The 21,636-nt window shown below is 34.8% G+C and overlaps 1 protein-coding gene across 13 annotated transcripts in view; it reads left to right on the top strand.

The window, feature by feature from the left end:
- The window catches only part of GLI2 (GLI family zinc finger 2), a 401,511-nt gene that overhangs the window by 364,603 nt on the left and 15,272 nt on the right, over window positions 1-21,636 (top strand). For all 13 annotated transcript variants that reach the window (XM_074301788.1, XM_074301782.1, XM_074301783.1 and 10 more), the window contains 2 exons: window positions 7,202-7,333; window positions 15,702-15,851. In XM_074301788.1, the coding sequence (XP_074157889.1) occupies window positions 7,202-7,333; window positions 15,702-15,851 (282 nt within the window). The remainder of the gene's footprint in view (window positions 1-7,201; window positions 7,334-15,701; window positions 15,852-21,636) is intronic.

Here is a 21,636-nt window from a genome sequence, read left to right as displayed (position 1 = left end):
CTAAAGTGGGTCTCAGCATGATGCATGGGTGCAGTGAGGCTGGCCATCATCGAGGGGCTGGCAAAATTGATGAAGATAGCGTATCAGTGAAAGATAAACATGCTAGACTCAGCACGATTAGGGGAAGGAGGCAAGTCTCCTGAGGGAAATCTCAAAACACATCAGAAACCATACAACCTGACAAATTCATCCAGCCAACTTGGGGCCATACCCTTACCAGGACTTTTCTTACTATTCCCAGGTCCTTCCAACCAAATACAATCAAAATGAGACCTGAACCCCAACCTTCTCTGTCATCTAATCTTCTAAAAGCTCGGACTCAGAAGGAATGGTCACTTTTCATTTTAAGCATTTGTCAATAACTTATGTGACAAATTCTTGCTTGAGTTTAGTTCTAGGTAAAAATTTTGCTTCTGAAGACAAATTTGTGCTCTTTTTGCTTAAAGAGAAAAAGAAAGTTAAAAAAAATTTCCTTTTTTTTTGGTCCCAAACAAACAAACCAGGGACAATTTTAACACTGAGGCATTAGGGAAACTCAACACATGTTCCTGAATGCTTCTATTTCTCTCTGCTATCTTTAGATGGATTAATATCCTTTCCTGAAACTGTATTTTAATCTATAAACTACTTCCTATCATTTCAGAATTTAAAAAAATATAATTAAACTTATTTATAATTTTCTTGAAAATCCATAAAGTAAAATCTATAGAGGATTTTTAGAAAGTCATCTTGTCATTTTCTCAGGCAGCTTGCACTTAAGTCATCCTAAACATATGGGCATTGATCCCATTTCTAAAGACTTTGGAGCAAGAAGCTCTTAGAGCTTTTTCCTCTCACCAGTTCGGTTTAATAGTGATCCAGTGCTTTCTTGCCAATTTTTCTGGTATTGTTTTTTGTAACATATCAGCATTTTGTCTTTATAATGACACTTCTTGCTTTCTACTTTCTTGTGAGTTTTTCTGGTTTTGGGTTTTTTTTTTTTTTTTTTTTTTAACATATCAGCATTTGTCTTTATAATGACACTTTAGAAAGAATGCACCGACTAAAACAGTCTGTTTTGAGGAACTAAGCAGGAATGAATCTTAGAAGATTTATTTTTCTCTATCATTCTGTTTAAAAAATCAATGCTCACTAAAGAGACTTTAATTTCAATATCCTTTCCTTTTGAAAGCAGAAACTGAACATTAAATGTGAGCCAATGAATTTTGGCAAAATAAGATCCTGGGTGGTCAGATCCTGCCTTTAACTTCCATTGTTGATCCCAATGGAATCAGTGGAAGTTATGGATTTAATCTCATTTGGGAGTTGTCCTCTTAAAACCCAAATAAATGCTTTTCCCAGGAGGCTATTCCAAAAGCAAAACATTTTCTGGTTGTCATCTGAAGATCATTTTAAATTTAATACAAGCTTTTAAAACATCTGTCCCTGGAGAGCAGGAGGTAGTTCCTTGTAGTGCTCTGGACAGAAACTAGCTAGCTCACTTGGCTTGAGTGAAAAAAGCAGATCTAGCTTTCAGAAGTGCCTTTTTCTCTATTCTGTGATTTTTTCCCCCTTCTCCCCCCACCTTCAGCCACTCAGTGGTGTTAAGTTCTATTCTTATTACCCCCTCTAAAACAATTTCAGAAATCAGTAGAGAAAGTACTCAAGGTAACAGGATGGGGAAGATGTGGTAACAAGGATCTTCTTTAGCATTGTAACTTATTCTTTTCAGGGACGACCCTCCTCTATCTAATCTACCAAATAGCTGCTCTCCTGCAATATATATATATATATATATATATATATATATATATATATATATATATATATATATATATATATATATACACATACATATACATATATATACATATATGTATCTATAGATACATATATATGTATGTATATATATGTATGTATATATATGTATGTATATGTGTGTGTGTATAAATATATATTTTTTTCTTCCTGTCTCTGTCTAAGGAATTACCTGACTTATGTGGTCCTGAACATCTTCCAATAACTTCCTTGATGAAATTGGAGAATTCTAACTGATAACAACTCTTATTTCCTTTGTGCCTGCTACTGCTTCCCATGAGTGGAGATTTTCAGAAATTAGATGGCCACTTGTTGGGGGTTTTGTAAAACAGATTCTTGCTTAGGGATGGATTGAATTAGGTAACTTTAAAAAGTTTCTTCTAGATCTGAAGTTCCACAATACCCTTCCCATCAACCTGCCTATCCTGCCTGTGTTGTAAGACTAACTTTGGTGAAAAGCTCATTGCTAACAGTCTTAATATCTTTTTTTGAAACAAAGTTAAAAAGTTTAGAATCATTTTCATTTAGGTATCCTCTTGACCAGTGAGAAAATGCACCTTTGTTAACACTGTAGGCAAATCCAAAATCACATTTCCAATCAGAGACCATATAAGAATAAAAATAGTCAATTAACATAGCTACTTCCTTCATTTAATGGCTATTCAAGCAAGTGAAGAAAAATCATCTTTAAATATGCCTTCATAATGGGAACTAGACATTAAAATGAATGTTAGGCTCCAGGGTGATTCTATGATTACATATATATATATATATATATATATATATATATATATATATATATATATATATATATATATATATATATATATATATATATATATATATATATATATATATATATATATATATATATATATATATATATATATGGCAGTTGACTGATAGAAAGGAACTGTGACCATATGTCTCAGTGAGTCTGCCATAAAGGATTCCAGTGTCTTTACTTTTAAACTTGACCTGTCAGTGGAAAAAGAATGGCATATAAGGGGATAGAAAAATGGGTGGTTGGGTGGATGAATGAATGGATATAGGGAAAGAGACCAAGGATTCTGAAGTATAATAACTATGATCAAGTGGGATAACATAAGTAAAATTTACTTAAAGCACTCCATGCCAGAGATTGTGTGGCTTAAAAAAAAAGAAGAAGCAAAACACATGACTCTTTCTTCTAAGTTAAATGACCAAAAATTGAGCACCTGCTGTGCTTGAGACTCTGGATATTTGCTATGACGGATTGCAAAATAAATATAAGATACAGCCTCTGACCTAGAAGAGCTTGCTTATCTAATCTATTCAGAATAGTAGCAACATAAAACACTATATTACCAAGTACCAATGCAATGTTACAGAAAGTGAGAGGATTGAAATGGAAGAGAGCAATGTGGGCTGGAATGATTAGTAAAGGCTACAAAAAAAAAAAAAATGTGATACTTGAATGAGGCCTTGGAAGACTTGGCTAAGGAGAGACATTTGAAGGTAACATTTTTAGAAGGAAAGAATAGCATCAGCAAAAGTGAATAGTTTAAATACTGAAGTCCATAATGGGCTTCTTTCTCCAATGATCTCTCTTCTGTCTTCTCTGCCTCCCATTCCACAGAAATATTTAGCTCCATTGGACTATGCTTTAAGAAATAAAAAACAAAATAAACAAAATCTCTAAAGGTCCTTGCTTCTTTCCTTGGAGCTGTGACTTGGAATGGCTTCACCAATTTTATTCCCTTTAGCTCTTCCTTTTCATACCAGACAGCTCTTTTATGGTTAACCTGTTATCTATCAGTGACAAGCAAACAGACTCAGACCACAGAGAGGGGAATTATTGATTTCTATTCACTTGTAGGCTGCTAGATTTCCCACATGTGCACACACACTTCACCTTTGCTTTTAATTTGCTTCTCATCATGCCTTTTAGTTTTGTTTCCACCAAACTTTTCCATCATCTCAACACCCAACCTTTGTTCTAGGGGTAAGAGCCTTTTCTTCCCCCCTGTGGTCCTTGCCTTCTGAAGTCCACAGGATTGCTTTTGTCAGTCCTTTTTTACATTAGTCAGTGTTGCATCATCTGCAGGTTTCATTAACATATTATTTGCAACCTTCTACCTGACCCCAATCCACATAGCATTCATTAGAAAGATAAGAGGGAGTAGACCTATCCACCAACCCCTGGGTCACCCCAGTAGACACCTCTTGTCATCATCGATTATTACTCCATGCTTATTACAGTCTTTCAGCTGTCATATGTCAGCCACTTTGAATTCATCTGGCGAGTGAATTTTCATTAGATGCTATATTATCAATTTTCTATTCTATAAAGAGAATAGCAACACTTTCTCTTTTGTATTTGTATCACAAAAATCAGACCTTTTACTTCATTAAATTTGGAGAGGGAAGAAGAGAATAGGGAAAAGGAAAATATATACATTTTGTTTTTAATACCTCATTTCTTAGAGTTACTTAGGGATTTGGAAAGTAATATTAATTTTTATATGAGATAATATAGTATATAGTATGCTGAATAAAGAATCTGAAAAAAGTAGATTCCAGTCTGATCCCACCTCTGACACATACTGCACTTGTGACCTTTTGCCAACAATTTAAGCTCTGAATGCCCTAAGCAACAATCCAAGATTATACACTGCAGAGCAGTTGACAGTTTTCACTGAAAGATGAAGTCCCCTTATTGGAACCTCCTTATACATTTAAAATAGCAAGGTCAGAGACAATTGACTATAATATTGTAATATTAATATCACAATAAAAATAACTGGGTGTGGGGAAAAGCTCAGGGGTACATTTTTTCTGCCCCCATCTTTTAGTCTCATCACAGTTTTCCTTTTGTTCTTTACTTATCATAACCAATTCCCTCTTTGTGTAAAAGTGCCCTCTTTGCCTCTCAATTTCTCTACCCAATTCCTCCAAGCATTCAAAATTACCTTGAAACTTATTACTCCCTTGTGTACTTATAATCCACAACTCCTATCTGCCTCAGTTTCTTAAACTGTAGAATGAAGATAGTAACAACACTTATCTCCTAGGTATCTCAAATGAGACAGCATTTGTAAAGTACTTAACGGATCTTAAAGAAATATATTAATCACAGACTTTGAGGGGACTTACAAGATTTTTTATATAGTCCAAACTCCAAAAGAGTGGCTTCCTTGGCTAGAACACAGTATAGTTTTAAGCCATAAGACTGGACATCTCAGTTCTATTGACTACAAAATGTTGGCTACCTTTCCCTTGTCTAAATTTTAAGCACTTGTAAGCCATGCTATTTTTTACTTGTGGTTGATTCATTTGTCTTTGATATTCATTTTTTAAAAATTTTAAGTTCCACATAATCTCCCTTTCTCCCTCACCCAGGGAACTGATGAACAACATAATACCCATTATACATATGAGTCATGTAAAACCTTTTTCCTACTGTGTTTTTTCAATAAATAAACAAATTTATTTTCTCTTTTTACTAGTGACATATTAATTTTTAAAAGATATTTAAAGAACACAGTCCACCTTGCATCTCTACCAATCTTATATTTCCCTTCTTTCCTAACTAGTTTTCTACTAAGAAAAGTAAAATTTGTCATCAATGATAAGAAAAACTTTTCATATCAACTTATTTAGTGACTTTAGTCAAGTGTCTTGATTTTTCCATGCCTGATTATTTTTCATAATCCAGTAGCCTTTTAACCTGCCACTATCATGGAGCTTAACCAAAGATAGAAATAATAATGCCTCCTAAGCTAATACATTTCTTACCTCTGAAGCAAAACAATCCTCTAATCTCAATTAAACTTGTCCTTATGCAGGCTAAATGAAACATGATATTTAACCAGACTTTAGACAACTCTGGATAATAAGCTCATCACCTTCATGGGTGAATATTTCCTCATCTGTAAAAGATGGAATTGAAACATAATACATTGGAGCTCTCCTTCTATCTCTAAGTTTATTACTAATAATAACACTTTAAAGTTTGCTAAGTACTTTACAAATACCATCTCATTTGAGTCTCACAACAATAATGGGAAGTAGGTACTATTATTATCCCCCAATTTATAAATGAAGAAGGAAGACATAAATTAAGTGACTTACCTAGTGTTCACACAGCTGAGATCATCTTTGAACTCATGAGTCCAGGCCCCGGACTCTATCTACTGTGTTGCCTAACTGCCTAATATACCAGATTATACATGGAGACCCAAGTAGACTTTAGTATTGTGACTGTGAAAAGCATTTAAAATTAGCCCAGAGTTTCTTAGGCTTTTTTTCTTTTTCCAGAATCCCTAACTTATAAATGGTTAAAATTAGTGATAACATTACAACATCTCCAACCATAGAGTAAAACTGTTAGCTTTTAGTGACTTGTTTTTCTTATTTAAATGAGTCTTTGCTGGAGCAGGTATACAAATCCTTATGATGCTGGAACTTTTTAGAGTGTTTCAGAGTTCTCAGAATAATACATGTTTGGCATTTACATATATCTATATAGAGAAACAATTGTAGTTATAGGTTATGTCATCCTTTGAAGGAGGTTAGACTTATTCACTTGGTCAGTACTGGGAATTTTAACTATGAGAACTTCCACTATCAATGCAGATGATAATTTATAGCAATTTAGAATCAGTAACTATAGTAACTTAAAATCAATAATTTACAATCTTAAATCTTAAATGGGAACTTTCAGTATGAGAATTTCCACTACCAATGCAGATTATAACTTATAGCAACTTAAAATCAATAATTTAAAGTAATTTAAAATCAGTAATTTACAATCTTAAATTAGGAGTTCTTAATTTTTCTTCTTTTCTTTTGGTCATATTCCCTTTTGGCAGTCTATTAAAGAATACAGATCCCTTCTCAGAATAATAACCAATTGTACTAATGCAATTACAATTGAAAAACAAAGTTAATGGACCTCAGAGTTAAATTTAGTTTTCTTAACTATAAGGGTTAACTACATTACTCCTGGATTGCAGTAGCCAGGGATACTGAGGAATAAGATACCCACAGTAACATGGAGATTCTAAATCAGAGAGGATTGATTTAGCCCAGATGCTGTACATTACAAAGCCAGCTTCATATCCATTCTGATATTTTGCTTGTCTTTTTGTGTTAACATATAAAATACTCTGAAATGAAAATGGGAATAAGGATCAGAGAGGCTCTTCTGCAGTTCAGTGACTCTATAAAATGCATCCCCTATCCTTCCACCCACCCACCTTCATATTCCAGATAGGAAAGAGAGAGGGCCAGGTCAACACCTTCTTTTCCTGCTGTGGACCAAGGGTGACTAGCTAGTCTTGATGAAGTCATCTCCACAAACATTATTCATGTCTCCAGGTGAAACAAGCTCACTTATGTGTTTTTTACCTCCCTCCCCTAGGAGCATCTGACAGACCTCAAAGAGGATTTGGATAAAGATGAATGCAAACAAGAGCCTGAGGTTATTTATGAGACCAACTGTCACTGGGAAGGCTGCGCGAAGGAATACGACACCCAGGAGCAACTTGTCCATGTAAGTGATGGCATGGAAAGGCCCTTGGCATAAATCAGGACGACCACAGCCGGTCAGCTCTTTGTCAGAAGGCTCCAGACAGCACCAGTCTGAGCTAGGGACTTCAACATATGCAAAAAAGAATTATGTCATGGAGTCAATATGACATGGCAGGGATGAACTTGTCTGCAGAGGGGAGACATTGATACATTCATATTTCATGATGTTAGCAGCATTTTCAGTGACAGGCTGGGATAGAATTACCTTCATATACATGTACACACATGTATGAATGTTTGTATCAGAATAATTGGAACAGGGAGAGAGGCTGTCTTATCCCCAGGAAAGCATCTGCCATTAGAAGATGACAGATTTGAGTCACCTGATGCTATTGAGCTTCCAGGAAGGCCACAGGATGAAGGAAGCATTCAGCATCTGGCCTCCGATTTGATTATTTTATCCATAGGAGTGCTGTGGGGATGGATGAACATGAAGCCCAAAATGGTTTTCCCTTCCTCAATGATTTTCCGTTTTGGTGAGATACTGCAGAAACAACGCTCTTCTGAAATGACACCTTATTCAACATCACTGGCTCCCAAAACTTAGACCTCAATAAGTTCTTGAATAGATATTCCTCTTGAAATGAAATTAATCATGATTATTAGGCAAGTGTGGTTTTGAAGAATCTTGGGCTAAAGCGATTCTTATTGAAATATTCATTTAGAATGTTTCTGTTATCACTTAGAAGAAACTAGGCTGTTCTCCCCAGACCATTTCCAGAAGATGTAATTAATATTCTTTTAATTCTATTAATTTAAAGCTATTAAATAGCTAAGTTTCCAAGTTTTTCCTGATTTCACAAAATTATCCATTCCCTTTGTTTTTTCTCCTTTCCCTTCTTATGAAAACTCTAGCTTGTTTACTTTTTTTTTTTTTTTTTTACAAAGACTTCGTCATGAAAATTTTGCACAGGAAGACTAAAACTTCTCAGTAAAGACATCTTTTCCACTCCTGGGAGATGTAAGAAAGATTAATTAATTATGGATCAAATACCTATAAATTATATCTAAACTTTTGAAAATCAAATGTATTTTGGGTTTATCCTACATTTTTGTACAGTAGATTTCCTATCCGCTATATAAAGTAAGACTTTCTATTCTTTGCCTAAAATACATTCTCAAAGCTAACCCTATTCCCCAACTTTTCAATTTCCTCTTTCTAGAATTTGCTTGCCTTCTCCCTATGGGAGGGCTTGAAACTTAGAGATGCAGGCTTAAAATTTTTCCAAAGGCATCATATCTGATCACAGCTATTTTGGGGGTTTAGTCAGCAGAGTTATGTTTGAGTAGGGGGAGACCCACTATCATTTGCAGAGCAACCTAGCCAAATTTGAAGATCATCCCCAGAACATTGGCCAATAGCTAATGATTTTCTTGGACTATAACAGTTCCTACAGTATTGTCTCCTAAGGTATAGAAGAGATGTAATATGCATTTGGTAGAGAATATACCCACAGTGATGAAATAAGGAATCTTTTGAAATTATTGAAGTCAGCAGAAAAATCCAAGTGAGATATAGACAGCTCCTCCATACTCCCTGTTTTTAAAGTGTTTTAGCTCTAGGTTTTTTCCCTAAGCTCAGTGTCATTAACTTATAAAGGTACCTTTTTATGCTTCAGAAGTAGGTCTGTCTCAAGGGAAAATAGAAAACAGACTTGGTTAATATTTCTACAGATAGTAAGTGGGCTTTTGCCCCATACAAGGCAATGTTTCAGGTACTGTGAGAAATCAGAAGTATAAAATGCAGTCTCTGCCCTCAGGTAGTATAAAGCATAGTTAGAGAGATAAGGTACCTGAGATTAACAATAAGGAATGCATAGTATAATCATCCAATGGGTAGTGTAGATAATAGTAAGAGAAAAGAGAGAAGAACCTTATTGGCTGGGGTAGTTGGAAAGAGCTTTACGGAAAAGGTAGTTTTAGATCATTTTAAAGAATAGGTATTTGAATACATAGAAGAAGTCAGCAGAAATCAATTCCATGTGATCAAACAGCCAAGATGTAGTTATAAGAAAATGCTACCTGAGTTGGGAGAATAGAAAGGGCTTACCTTGAAGGATTGCTTTTCTCTGTATATTCCTAGTATCTAGATAAATGCCTGACACATAGTAGGTGCCTAATAAGTGTTTGTTGGTGAACCAATAAAGCTAAAAGCATAAGCTAGAGTAAAATAATAGAAAGCCTTAGATAATCAGAATTAGAGGTTAGTTCCTCATATAAGAAATTTTCCACCAGAGAGCCTTTAAATGACTATGGAGAGGAAAAGGAAGAGAGAACTATCATTCCTGATATATGACTAGACCTCCAGAATTCCCCAGGGTTTACTAATGGGCAGGTATTAGCCTTTCCATGATAACATGGTGGCCCATTTGCAAAACTGCATTTTTCTTTGCTTCCAAAAATGGACCGTGATTTAGTTCAGAGTAAAAACATAGCAAACAGGCATGGGCGCTGGGCAGATTATTAACAATTTGTTGCTAAGTAAACCAATAAGAAAAAAATGTTTAAAGTTGTCAAGAAGCATTTTTATCATTTGAAAGGCTTTAAAAATGGAAAGTGGGGCTAATATGATGAGATTATCTGCCATAGTTCAAAGTGTTGTAGATTTCACTTGCCAGGGATGCCCATATTCATATTCATGAAGTTCAGTCCTATACCATAGAAAGCAAGGCTGCTTTTCATTGCTTTTTTTCCCTCTTCACTGAAGCCATAATACTTTTCAATGCCTATGCTTTCAGTAGGGTAATAATGGAGCTCTGAGTGTGGGCAGGTCCTCCATTCATCCTCAGGGTTGCAAAGTTATAGAAGTTGTAGAAGGGGGAGGGCAGAAGGGAGAGGATGGAAGGCTGAAAGAGGAAAGAAAAGGGAGAAAAGTGGGGGAAGGGAGACACAAGGGACAGGCAGAAGAAACTATAAAGGGGGAGGAGAGAGGCAGGAGAGAGAAGAATGAGGCAGAAAGGATTTTAGAAAGCCAAAAATTCAGTGTTCCTTAATTTCAAAACAATATAATTAGACAATCTATATAAAGCACTTTGTAAACCTTAAAGCATTATATAAATGTTAGCTATTATCATTATTATCTAAGCATTATAGAGTTGACAACTCAAGCCCCATCTTAATGAAGAAATAAGCTTCTTTTTAAATATAAATTTTTAATATCTTTTGTTTTTAAATTGCACAAATTTCCCACAAAACTTTCTCCATGCCATTTCCCAGTGAAGCATCTCATATACAAATAATTTTTTTAAGAGAAAGAGGAAAAAACAAACAGCAAAATGAATCAATACATCAAAACCAAATCTGACATGTGCAGTGTTCCACATCTAGGAAACCCTTCCCCCAACATCAGCAAAGGAGTGGGGAGAGATGTGTTTTAATAGCTCTTATTTGGGACAAAGCTTATTCTTGTAATTTTGCAACATTAATTTGTTGTTTGTGATTATTGTTCTCTTGATTTACATTGTTGTAGTCCCTGTGTATGTATTTACTTGCCTCTGCTTAATTCAACTTGTATCAGTGTCTATGTCTTTCCTTGCTTCTTTTTTCTGTACTCAACATATTTGTCATTTTTTATAGAACAATATGCCATCATATTCGTATACTTCAGTTTAGCTATTCATTTCCCAGTGAATGTGCATCTGTTTTGTTTCCAGTTCTTTGATGTCACCAAAAAATGCTGCAATAAATAATTTAGTATATTAGGCCTTTCTTTTTTTTTTATCAGTAACCTCTTTGGGATATATATATATATATATACACCTTCCTAGTAGTGGAATCTCTGAGTCAAAGGATATTGATGTTTAATCATTTTATTTTGCTTAATTCCAAATTGCTTCCCAGAATTATTATACTAAATGAATAAATTGTTCATTCAAAATGAGAAAGCAGAAACATTATTTATATGACAGAAGAATAAACTTTCAGTGTGAGGCTTCTGGTGGTATGTACATCTATCAATGGATATAGGAAGTGGGAATAGGAAAAGGAATTTACTGTGGCAATGACACCACTCTCATCACCAAGGAAGAAAAATCACAGAATGTTGTTGCAAGAGGTACAACAGTGCCAGCATGTTTCTCTCTTTTCTTACATCTCAGTTGTGTAAGTCTGTGGCAAAATTATGAAGCTGACTAAGTCTGTCGTCAGGGTCCCAATCTCCCTGTTCTGCACCCTTACCCTTCCCTTTACCACTACCCCAAAGTAGTCCACCCATGGCCTCAAGGCCTTCCTCTTGCTCTCTTCTTCTTCCCTTTCTTTTATCTTTCCTCTACTTGTTCTGGTCAAAGGATCTGACAAACTCGTCCACATTAACCACTCTTGGGCAGTGGACCTACCAGTGGGATTTATATTTAAATAGGAAACAAAAAAATTAACTCTAGAAAGGCAGAATTTTAAAAGATTAGGAAGGTTTTTTTTGGGCGGGGGGAGAGGAGAGAAGAACAACATGGAGTAAGACTCCCTCAAAATACATAAAGGAGTTAGAAGACGAGGAGAAAGAAGACAAAAACTGGGATGGGAGAAGAAAAGTTCCATAATACTTTAATTTGGTTTAGTGCTTTACTTTTTGAGAATTGCTTTCACAGATCTTATTTCATTTAGTCTCCTTAATATCATCCTACAAAATAAACTTATAAAATATTTATAAACATTATAAAATATGAAATATTTATTAAAAAATCAGACCCAGAGATTTTAGGGGCACCTAGGTGGCTTGGTAGATAGAGGGCTGGGCATGGAATCAGGAAGACTCATCTTTCTAAGTTCAAATTTGGCCTCCAATATTTGCCAACTCTGTAACCCTGGGCAATCACTTAACTCTATTTGCCTCAGTTTCCTCATCTCTAAAATGAGCTGGAAAAGAAATGGCAAATCAGTCCAATATCTTTGCCAAGAAAATCCCAAATAGTGTCACAAAGAGTAGGACACAGCTAGGAAAAACCATCAAAAGAATGACAAATTGGAGAATTTAAGTGAGTCACAAAGAGTAAAGACCATAAATGGGATGAAAACCCAGGTATTCTTATGTCCAGTCAGTTTTCCTTTCATCACACAATGAAAAAAGAAAGTAAAACAAAGAAGCATGGGTAGATATTCATGTATTTTATGATTTTCCTGTTGAGTATATCTTGGCTTTGAAATGACTATTGGATCACAGAACAGAGGAGCTAGGAGTGGGTACTTCTGATCCAACTCCTTTATTTTATAGTTAAAGAAATTGAGTCCCAGAGAAATGAAATGAATCTATTTGAAAAGGGATAAAAGATTTTATTTTTGTGGCAAGTGTTTTGTAATTTTTCTCATATAATTCCTGACTTTTCTTTGGTAGATGGATTCCCAAATATTTTATACTCTCAACATTTGTTTGGAATGGAATTTCTCTTTGTATCTCTTGCTGTTGCATTTTGTTAGTGATATATAAAAATGCCGAGCATTTATGTGGATTTATTTTGTATCCTGCCACTTTGCTGAAATTTTGAATTATTTCTAGTAGCTTTTTAGCAGAGTCTTTGGGGTTCTCTAAGTATACCATCATGTCATCTGCAAAAAGTGATAGTTTAATTTCCTCATTTCCTACTCTAATTCCTTGAATCTCTTTCTCGGCTCTTATTGCCGAGGCTAGCGTTTCTAGTACTATATTGAATAGTAATGGTGATAGTGGGCAACCTTGTTTCACTCCTGATCTTACTGGGAAAGGTTGCAGTTTATTTCTATTGCATATTATGCTTACTGACGGTCTTAAATATATACTCCTGATTATTCTAAGGAATAATCCATTTATTCCTATACTCTCAAGAGTTTTTAGTAGGAATGGATGTTGGATTTTGTCAAATGCTTTTTCTGCATCTATTGAGATGATCATATGGTTCTTATTAATTTGATTATTAATATGGTCAATTATATTAATAGTTTTCCTAATATTAAACCAGCCCTGCATTCCTGGAATAAATCCTACTTGATCATAGTGTATTATCTTGGAGATGATTTTCTGAAGTCTTTTTGCTAATATCTTATTTAAGATTTTAGCATCAATATTCATTAAGGAGATTGGTCTATAATTTTCTTTCTCAGTTTTCGATCTACCAGGTTTAGGTATCAGTACCATGTCTGTGTCATAAAAGGAATTTGGTAGGACTCCTTCATCCCCTATTTTTTCAAATAATTTATATAACATTGGGGCTAATTGTTCTTTAAATGTTTGGTAGAATTCACATGTGAATCCATCTGGCCCTGGGGATTTTTTCCTGGGGAGTTGATTAATAGCTTGTTCTATTTCTTTTTCTGAAATGGGACTATTTAAGCAATTTATCTCCTCCTCTGTTAATCTAGGGAGCCTATATTTTTGGAGGAAGTCATCCATTTCACTTAAGTTATCAAATTTATTGGCATAAAGTTGGGCAAAGTAACTCCTTATTATTTCTCTAATTTCCTCTTCATTGGTGGAAAGATCCCCCTTTTCATTTGTAAGACTATCAATTTGATTTTCCTCTTTCTTTTTTTTGATCAAATTTACCAAAGGTTTATCTATTTTATTGGCTTTTTCATAAAACCAACTCTTGGTTTTATTTATTAATTCAATAGTTTTTTTACTTTCAATTTTATTGATTTCTCCTTTTAATTTTTGTATTTCGAGTTTAATTTTTGGTTGGGGGTTTATAATTTGGTCTTTTTCTAGGGATAAAAGATTTTAAACAATGATAGAAAGCTTGGGCAGTGATATGTCATGCATCAGCAAGTATAGGAAATCATGTTGGGGATGATATTTTCCTAATCTGAATCCCAGATATTGAGTGAAAAGGAGCTTCTTTTTCCCCTTCTAAGAAAGACTTTGACACAGGCTATATAGATGATAAGTGCACAAATGGTGCACCACAAACACTTATTAATTCATTCAATCAATCAATGTTTATCTATATGAATTATAGCACATTCAAGGTGAAAGGGATCTCAGAGACACCTCCTCACTTTCTTAACCAGTAATAATCTAGATTTCCTTTAAATATTAATAGTGATGGTGAACTACAGAAAGAGTCCATCCTCTTCTGGGGTATTTTTTTTATTATCTGGACACTGTCTCTTATGTCAACTCTGAATCAGTCTCCATATAACTTCTATCCATTGCTCTTTGTTCTGCTGTCTGGAGCTAAGCAAAAGAAAAAAAAATCTAATTCCTTTAACACATAACAGCTCTCCTGATAAAGATAGCTATTATTTCCCCAAGTGTTCTCTTATGTAATAAATATCCTCATTCTTTCATCTAAACTTTGTGTGATATAGTCTCAGATGCTCAAATCAGCCTAGTCACCATCTCTTGGACCTGTGCCAGTTTATCTCTAGAAATGCAGTCCCTAGAAATGAACAGAGTACCAACTAAAATAGAAGATAATTGTTAGAAATTATTATTTCTCTCTTGAATTGAATAACTAATTATTATATTAGGACCAATGTTTTTCCCCTTTTCAACTTTCTTATCCAGAAATCAATCAGTGTGAGAAATCTTTCTAAAACATTTACCTAGCCAGGATAGCTAATGCCTAATCAAAGACAGTAAAATAAATTCTAAGTTTGGGCTAATAGATGCATTTCTGCTCACTAGGTTTACTCAGAATAGTCTAGAAAGTGTTGATTCTCCCTTTTGTAAGACAGATTATATGGAAATTGATGTCTTTTTGACCAAGATTTGGGTGACCCAAATCACATACTCCTTCATTGTTATATAACCTATCCTTCATTGTAATATTTATTCTATCATTAATTATTAGAGTTGATTGCCACTCCCAAGAATACCTACTCTTTAAAGGGCATATAAACTGGGAGTCCACCACCATAAAGGATCTTTGGTTTAAGAGAGATAGCCAAAAGACCTATTCTTTTATTAGTATACATACATAATGTATAATAGTATATATATATTATTATTATTATGTAATAATACATTAATAATAAAATTATTAAATCACCCAGAAATTATGTCTCTTGAACCTTTTTAAATGCAAACAATAAAACTTATCTTTTTTGATTTTTGTTTCGGTTTGGGTTTTGATATGCTGCTCATAATTTAGTTTAAGGTAAAAACTTGTTCCTTTTATGGCTGTAATATTATCCTGTGATTCATTTTTAGTTTACAGTACTTTAAAATATCCTGGTCTTTTCTCCATGAACTGATGCATTTAATGAGTACAACTAATGAGTTGTTTTAAGCACAAGTGTAGGACTTGAAATTTATCCCTATTAAACTTCATCTTATTATTCAACCCATCATTCTAACTTGTCAAAAAAAATTTATTGGACTGGATTTGAGTCATCTTAATCCTCTTCCTTATTTCTTGCAGCACATTAACAACGACCATATTCATGGAGAGAAGAAAGAGTTTGTCTGTCGCTGGCAGGACTGTACCCGGGAGCAGAAGCCATTCAAGGCTCAGTATATGTTGGTGGTACACATGCGCAGGCACACTGGCGAGAAGCCACATAAATGCACGGTAAAACTAATGGTCTTCATAGGCATATTTTTCCTTTTGCTATCATATAGTGTAACTAAGATATCTTAAATTATTTAGGGATTTTACCTCATTAGAATGTTTTAAATTTGTTACCAGAAATTATCTATACAAAATCTTTTGAGTTTTTAAGCAAACAGAACTAACTAGAAATTAAGAATGCTTTTGTACTTTGAAAAAATTTTGTTTTCTAGACCTTTTCCTTAGAAATCCCTTATAGTTTTCCTGATTCTCCCATTCTAAGTGCCATTTGAGTCATTTCTTTTAAGTCTTCACCTGCTGCTGCTCAAATTGTTCCCTTTTTCTCCTGTTCAACAATCCATGAACCAACTGAACCTATTACTCATCCTAACCTCTTAAGGATATCTAATGGGCTGTGTATCAGTGCAATAAATATATGGAAAATGGAGCACATTTGCCAGTGGTTTTATAGCAACCCTTCCCATAACCCATGACAGTGAAACCATCACATTTAAGACCAGCATCTTGCTTCCCTTCTCAATAGGTGGGAGAGGAGTGGGAGGAAAAAAAAAAAGAACTTAGAAATTTTTTTCTTAATCAATGTTTAAGAAAAACACAATTAGGCTCCAAACTTTTCAATCTCTGGTGTATTACACAAGGAACTAGAAATGTTGGTTAAGAAAATGAAATTAAAAAAAAAAAAAAAAAAAAGAGGAGACATAAAAGAAATATGCCCTGGAGGTAACACAGTTTTGGAAGTATTGAAAGACCTATTTGCAAGCTATCTCAAAGAGTAGAAAATATTTAATAAAAAAAATCATAAATGGCATTTTAAAAGGCGGGACACAACTGAGAGAATGTCAACTGTTGTAAAATGAGCCCTCCTTTGCTTCTATTAATTACTGGTCAAGATATCTTCTTTAGAATGTATAAGAAAATAATCTGCACATAGAGGAAGGAAGGGAGGGAGGGAGGGAGAAAGAAAAAGAGGGAGGAAGGAAGGAGGAAAAGGATGAGCAAAGGAAGGAAGAACTTATTAAGTACCTATTTAGCACTTTTCATAGCACTTTACAAATATTATCTCATTTAAATTTTACAGTAACCCTGGCAAGTAGGTGCAATTATCCCTGTTTTATAATTGAGGAAGCTGAGGCAGACTAGGGTTTAGTAATTTGCCCAGGATTACACAGCTCCTAGTGCCTGAGGCTGCATTTGAATTTGTTCTTCCTCACTCTAGGACCTGTGCCTTATCTACTGTATCACCTACCTGCCTAATACTTGATGAAAAATGTGAGAAAAGAACAGAGAGATGCAGCAGATCACAGTTTTCTTTTGATTCAAAATTTACAGTTGACTGAAAGATATAGAAAGTATGAAATTCCACTGCATTTATTGTTTGTTGAATGTAGGAGGGAGGGGAGAGAGACATTTCACCCTTTAGAAGAAAATAGTTTTAAAAGTAATTCAATACTATACATCCCATGCATATGTTAAAGCTCATCTTAGACTACAATATCAAATGAGGCGTAAAACAAAAACGACCCATGTTTTCCAAAACTGCTTAGTGTTACTTCAGAGGATATCCAGCAAAAATTACTAGTGGGAAGAGGGATTTTTCTAAGATGATGAGGTATTCCAGATTTTCTTGTTTGCAGATGACAATAGTCCCGAAATAAGATAAGCCCTTCTTAATGAAATCAGTGCTCACACTGAGATTAGACTTATCATCTTCACCAAAAAAAACTAAATGGAAGAAAAATATTTTTTCCCAGACTATACCATGCAAACAAAAAAAAATCTCTCAGCATACATCTCTTGTTATGTTCATGCCAGATGGACACAGAACTGAATAAGGAGCAAGAAAGTAGATCGCATTTCATCTAAGAAATTGTACAGTGTTCTCAGTTATTCCATGCTGTTGTCTTACACAAAATCCCAGCATTTAATGATATCATTCTCCTAAAAATGGGGCATAGCTAGTACAAAAAAATTAAAAAGAAAAAAAAAAGAAACACAAGGAAAGAAGAAGCAAATTGCATGAGAAAAGACTAGGGGAGGGCTGTTTATTTGATGTGATCATCAATTCATAGGATTGGCCTGTCTGTGCTACTTTATAAGAGGACTTCACACTATCTTATAGAAAAATATAGTCCAAGCAAATAAATAAAAAATAATTGAACCAAGTTGAAGTTCTCTGCTCAAAAGAAAACTGAGATATTTTACCTTAGATCAGTAGTGCTTTTGCCTCCCTAGACCTCCCTACCAACCCATCAAATAAGTCAAGGATAAACAAGGCTTTGCTCCAGTATGATGATATTGAGGTGGGTACATGAGGAGGCAAGAAATAATGTCATTCCTCTCTATAACAACCCCCATATGTCCCGACCCCACATCTTGCCTCATGTTTTTCATTAGTCTAGCATTTTCTTGCAGTCCAATAAACTTCCCCACATTCCCTCGGAAGACTTGAATTCCTCCAAAGATCCCCCAGTCTGGTGATGGAGGAAGCTAGAGTACATCTTCTTGTAGATCACCTGTATCCATTATTTCCCCCCTCCCCAACTAAGGCTCTATGGATAGAGTTTCAACCTTTTAAAGAGGCAAAATGTGGATTGTTAAGAAGACCTATTGACTAAAGCTTCTGGGAATCTTAGCCTGATATTACCCTCTCCTCAAACATTACTGGTAGCCCTTAGTACCACAAAGTCATTTCCTTACAAACAGAGGTGAAGTCAGTCAATCAAGCCCGAGGTTGTCAGTCTAGCCAGGTGTACTTCTTTGCCCTGCCCTCTTCTTCTTTCTCACATTTCCCTAGTAGCAGTTTGTTCAGCCCCTTCATACTATCCTGCCCTTCCCACTGTCCAAAGAGATTGAGCAGCACCCCCCCCCCCCCAGCCACCTTCCCCAAGAGCTGCCAAATGCCTGCCTCTCTGGTGACTAATTCATGTTCCAAATTGACCTTTCTCTCTATCAAAAATTTCCACTTGTCCAGGGCTGTGATTTCCTAGCTATCATTAAGGAAAGCATCTCATAGATTAATTTACATTTAGGTTTAATGAGGGACAACTTGAGTTCACACTCTAAAAATAATTAGATTTTAAATTTATTTAATTTTAACAGTCTTTTCTTTTTAAATGTGAAGTTCTGAATTATTTTCTTCCCTCCTTCCCTCCCTTCCCCCACATCACCCACTAAGAAGACAGTATGATATTAATTATACATGTCAAATCATGTAAAAACATATTTCCGTATTAGTTATATTTCAAAAAAAGCAAGACCATGAGAAAATTATACTTCAATTTATACTCAGTGTCCATCAGTTCTTACTTTGGAGGTAGATAACATTCTTTCATCATGAATCCTTTTGGACTGTCTTGGATCATTGTATTGATCGGTGTAGCCAAGACTTTCACAGTTGATCATTATTACAACCTTGCTGTTACTGTGCGCAGTGAAAAATGATTATATTTTTAAAGATGCTTCCTAGAGGCCCTGAGACTTTAGTTGTTTTATTGTACTGATATCCTGATATCTTTTGTTTTTATATCACTTTCATTTATGAAAACTTCTTTTCTTCCTTTACCTAGTGAGCTGTGCCTTTTTTAAAAAAAAATTTAAAAATTTAAAAGAAAGAAAAAAAATACATCAGCAAAATTAACTAACACATCAGCCTTTCCTGGATATATAGAACACCACACACAGTAGTAGCCCCCATCTCTTTAGAGAAGATATAGAAGTCAAACATCTAGACATCAAATGGAAGGAATAAATATTTAATTTTGAAACTTCAATTAGATGAGAAGAATCTGTTGAGGAAGGGGTTCCCAACCCTTTAAATATCACCATAGTTGTTAATTATTCTGTCTATAGGTAAGAATATTCTTAGCATCAGATACTAACATAGAACAGAACAGACTATGTTTTAAAGTGGGGGTTCCCAACTTTTTCATTCTAGTTCTTCTTGGTTTCTAGTTAACCTTCCTATGTTCCCTTTTAAATAAGTAAGGAAATATAGTCTAGAATTTATTATTCAAATTGCTCATTAAAAGATATTAATTTCACTGAGATAGTTATAATTATTTATCAGACATCCTCCCTACCCCATTGGGAAGCTTCTCATGCCATCCCTCCCAAGGTTATCATAGGTTGGGAACCTCTATTTTAATTTTAAAAATAATAGTAATAATAATAAACATTTTATATTGATTGCTTTGTATCAAGCACTGTGTTAAGTGCTTTTCATTTATTATCTCATTTGATCCTCATAAAAACCCTAGGAGAAAAGTATTATCATTATTTCCATTTTACAGTTGAGGAAACTGAGGCAAGCAGAGGTTACGTTGCTTGCCCAGGATCACACAGCCAGTAGTGTCCTGAAACTAAATTTGATTCAATTCTTGACTCAATTCTTACCTTCAGCCCTGACTAAACTACAAATTGAGATGGCGAAAGACAATTCTTCTGAAGTTTCTTGCATTTTAAAGTGACTCCTTCTCTCTGTGTGTCTCTTTCTCTGTGTGTCTCTATGTCTCTGTCTCTTTGTCTCTGCCTCTGTCTGTTTGTCTGCCTGCCTCTCTCTCTCTCTCTCTCTCTCTCTCTCTCTCTCTCTCTCTCTCTCTCTCTCTCTCTCTCTCTCTCTCTTTCTCTTTCTCTTTCTCTCCCATCCTCTCTCTCTCTCTTTTACAGACACACATGCACTTGAGGTGGGGGATAGATAAATTGATTGATGCAAGAGTTGGTGATCTGTTATGTGAGATGAGAAGAATCAAAAAATCCAAACTTACTAAATAGACCAAATTGGGGTGGGGGAAAGAATGGAGAGGAAGTTCTATTTACATTGCCAAAATAATTCACTTTGCCAAAAAATCAATCATGCAATTTCTTCAAGTGGTAGCTGCCTGGCATATTTTCATTAAAATATGTTTGGGTGTTATTCTTCTTCCAGAAATAAGGAAAAGATTCTATCTTATCTAAATTTCGTATCTGACCTATGAAACAAGCCCAGTGATCTGTACACCAGAAATGCTATATACAGGCACATAAATAGTGAAGAAGTTGAATTTTTCTCTCTTAATAAAAAATATTGGGATGTGGAATAAATGTTCAGGAGAGCTTTCAGAATTCTCATTTAGGGAGATATTTGAAAAGAAAAGTGAGACTCCTGTCTATCATAGTTTAATTATGCTCTTCCTAGAACCTAGCCCTGATTATACTATATTTGCCACATTATGACCCTATGGTGTACTACATTTTGGGAGGGACACTAAGAAACCAGAAGTTATCCAAAAGAAAATTGTTGGTGGTAAGGACTCAGAAATATGTGCTTTTGCATAGGCTGCCATCCTTCCTTCATGACCAGGGGGCACCTCTCCCTCCCCACCCCTTCATTTTAAAGACCAATGACCTCAAAATTCAGTTTCTAATCCCTCAAATTTATATGTAACATACATATTTTTGTTCATATTATTTTCTCCCTTTTGCAATAAGCTCTGGAAGAAGACAGTGTTTTATTTATTTGTCTTTGTATTTCCAGTATCTAATGTAGTGTCTGACACACAGTAGTTGCTTACTAAATGATTGTTGAATAAATTTTCTGAAGCAACTCAGTATGCATAGTTTATAGAGACAGAAGACTTAGCAGGAGTTGTTTTATCTGTCTTGAAATTCTTGAAAATGCTGTGATATGAAAAGGGAATTAAAGATTCTTTTGTCCCCAAGGAAAAGTTACTGGGGTAGAGATTTTGGCTCACTATGAGGATGTAGTCTAACAATTAGAGCTATCAAAGAGTGGAACAGGGTTACCCTG

Source organism: Sminthopsis crassicaudata, chromosome 3 (genome assembly GCF_048593235.1).
Source record: "Sminthopsis crassicaudata isolate SCR6 chromosome 3, ASM4859323v1, whole genome shotgun sequence".
In the NCBI taxonomy this organism is placed as follows: domain Eukaryota; kingdom Metazoa; phylum Chordata; class Mammalia; order Dasyuromorphia; family Dasyuridae; genus Sminthopsis; species Sminthopsis crassicaudata.
This window is presented reverse-complemented; position numbering and strand designations above follow the sequence as displayed.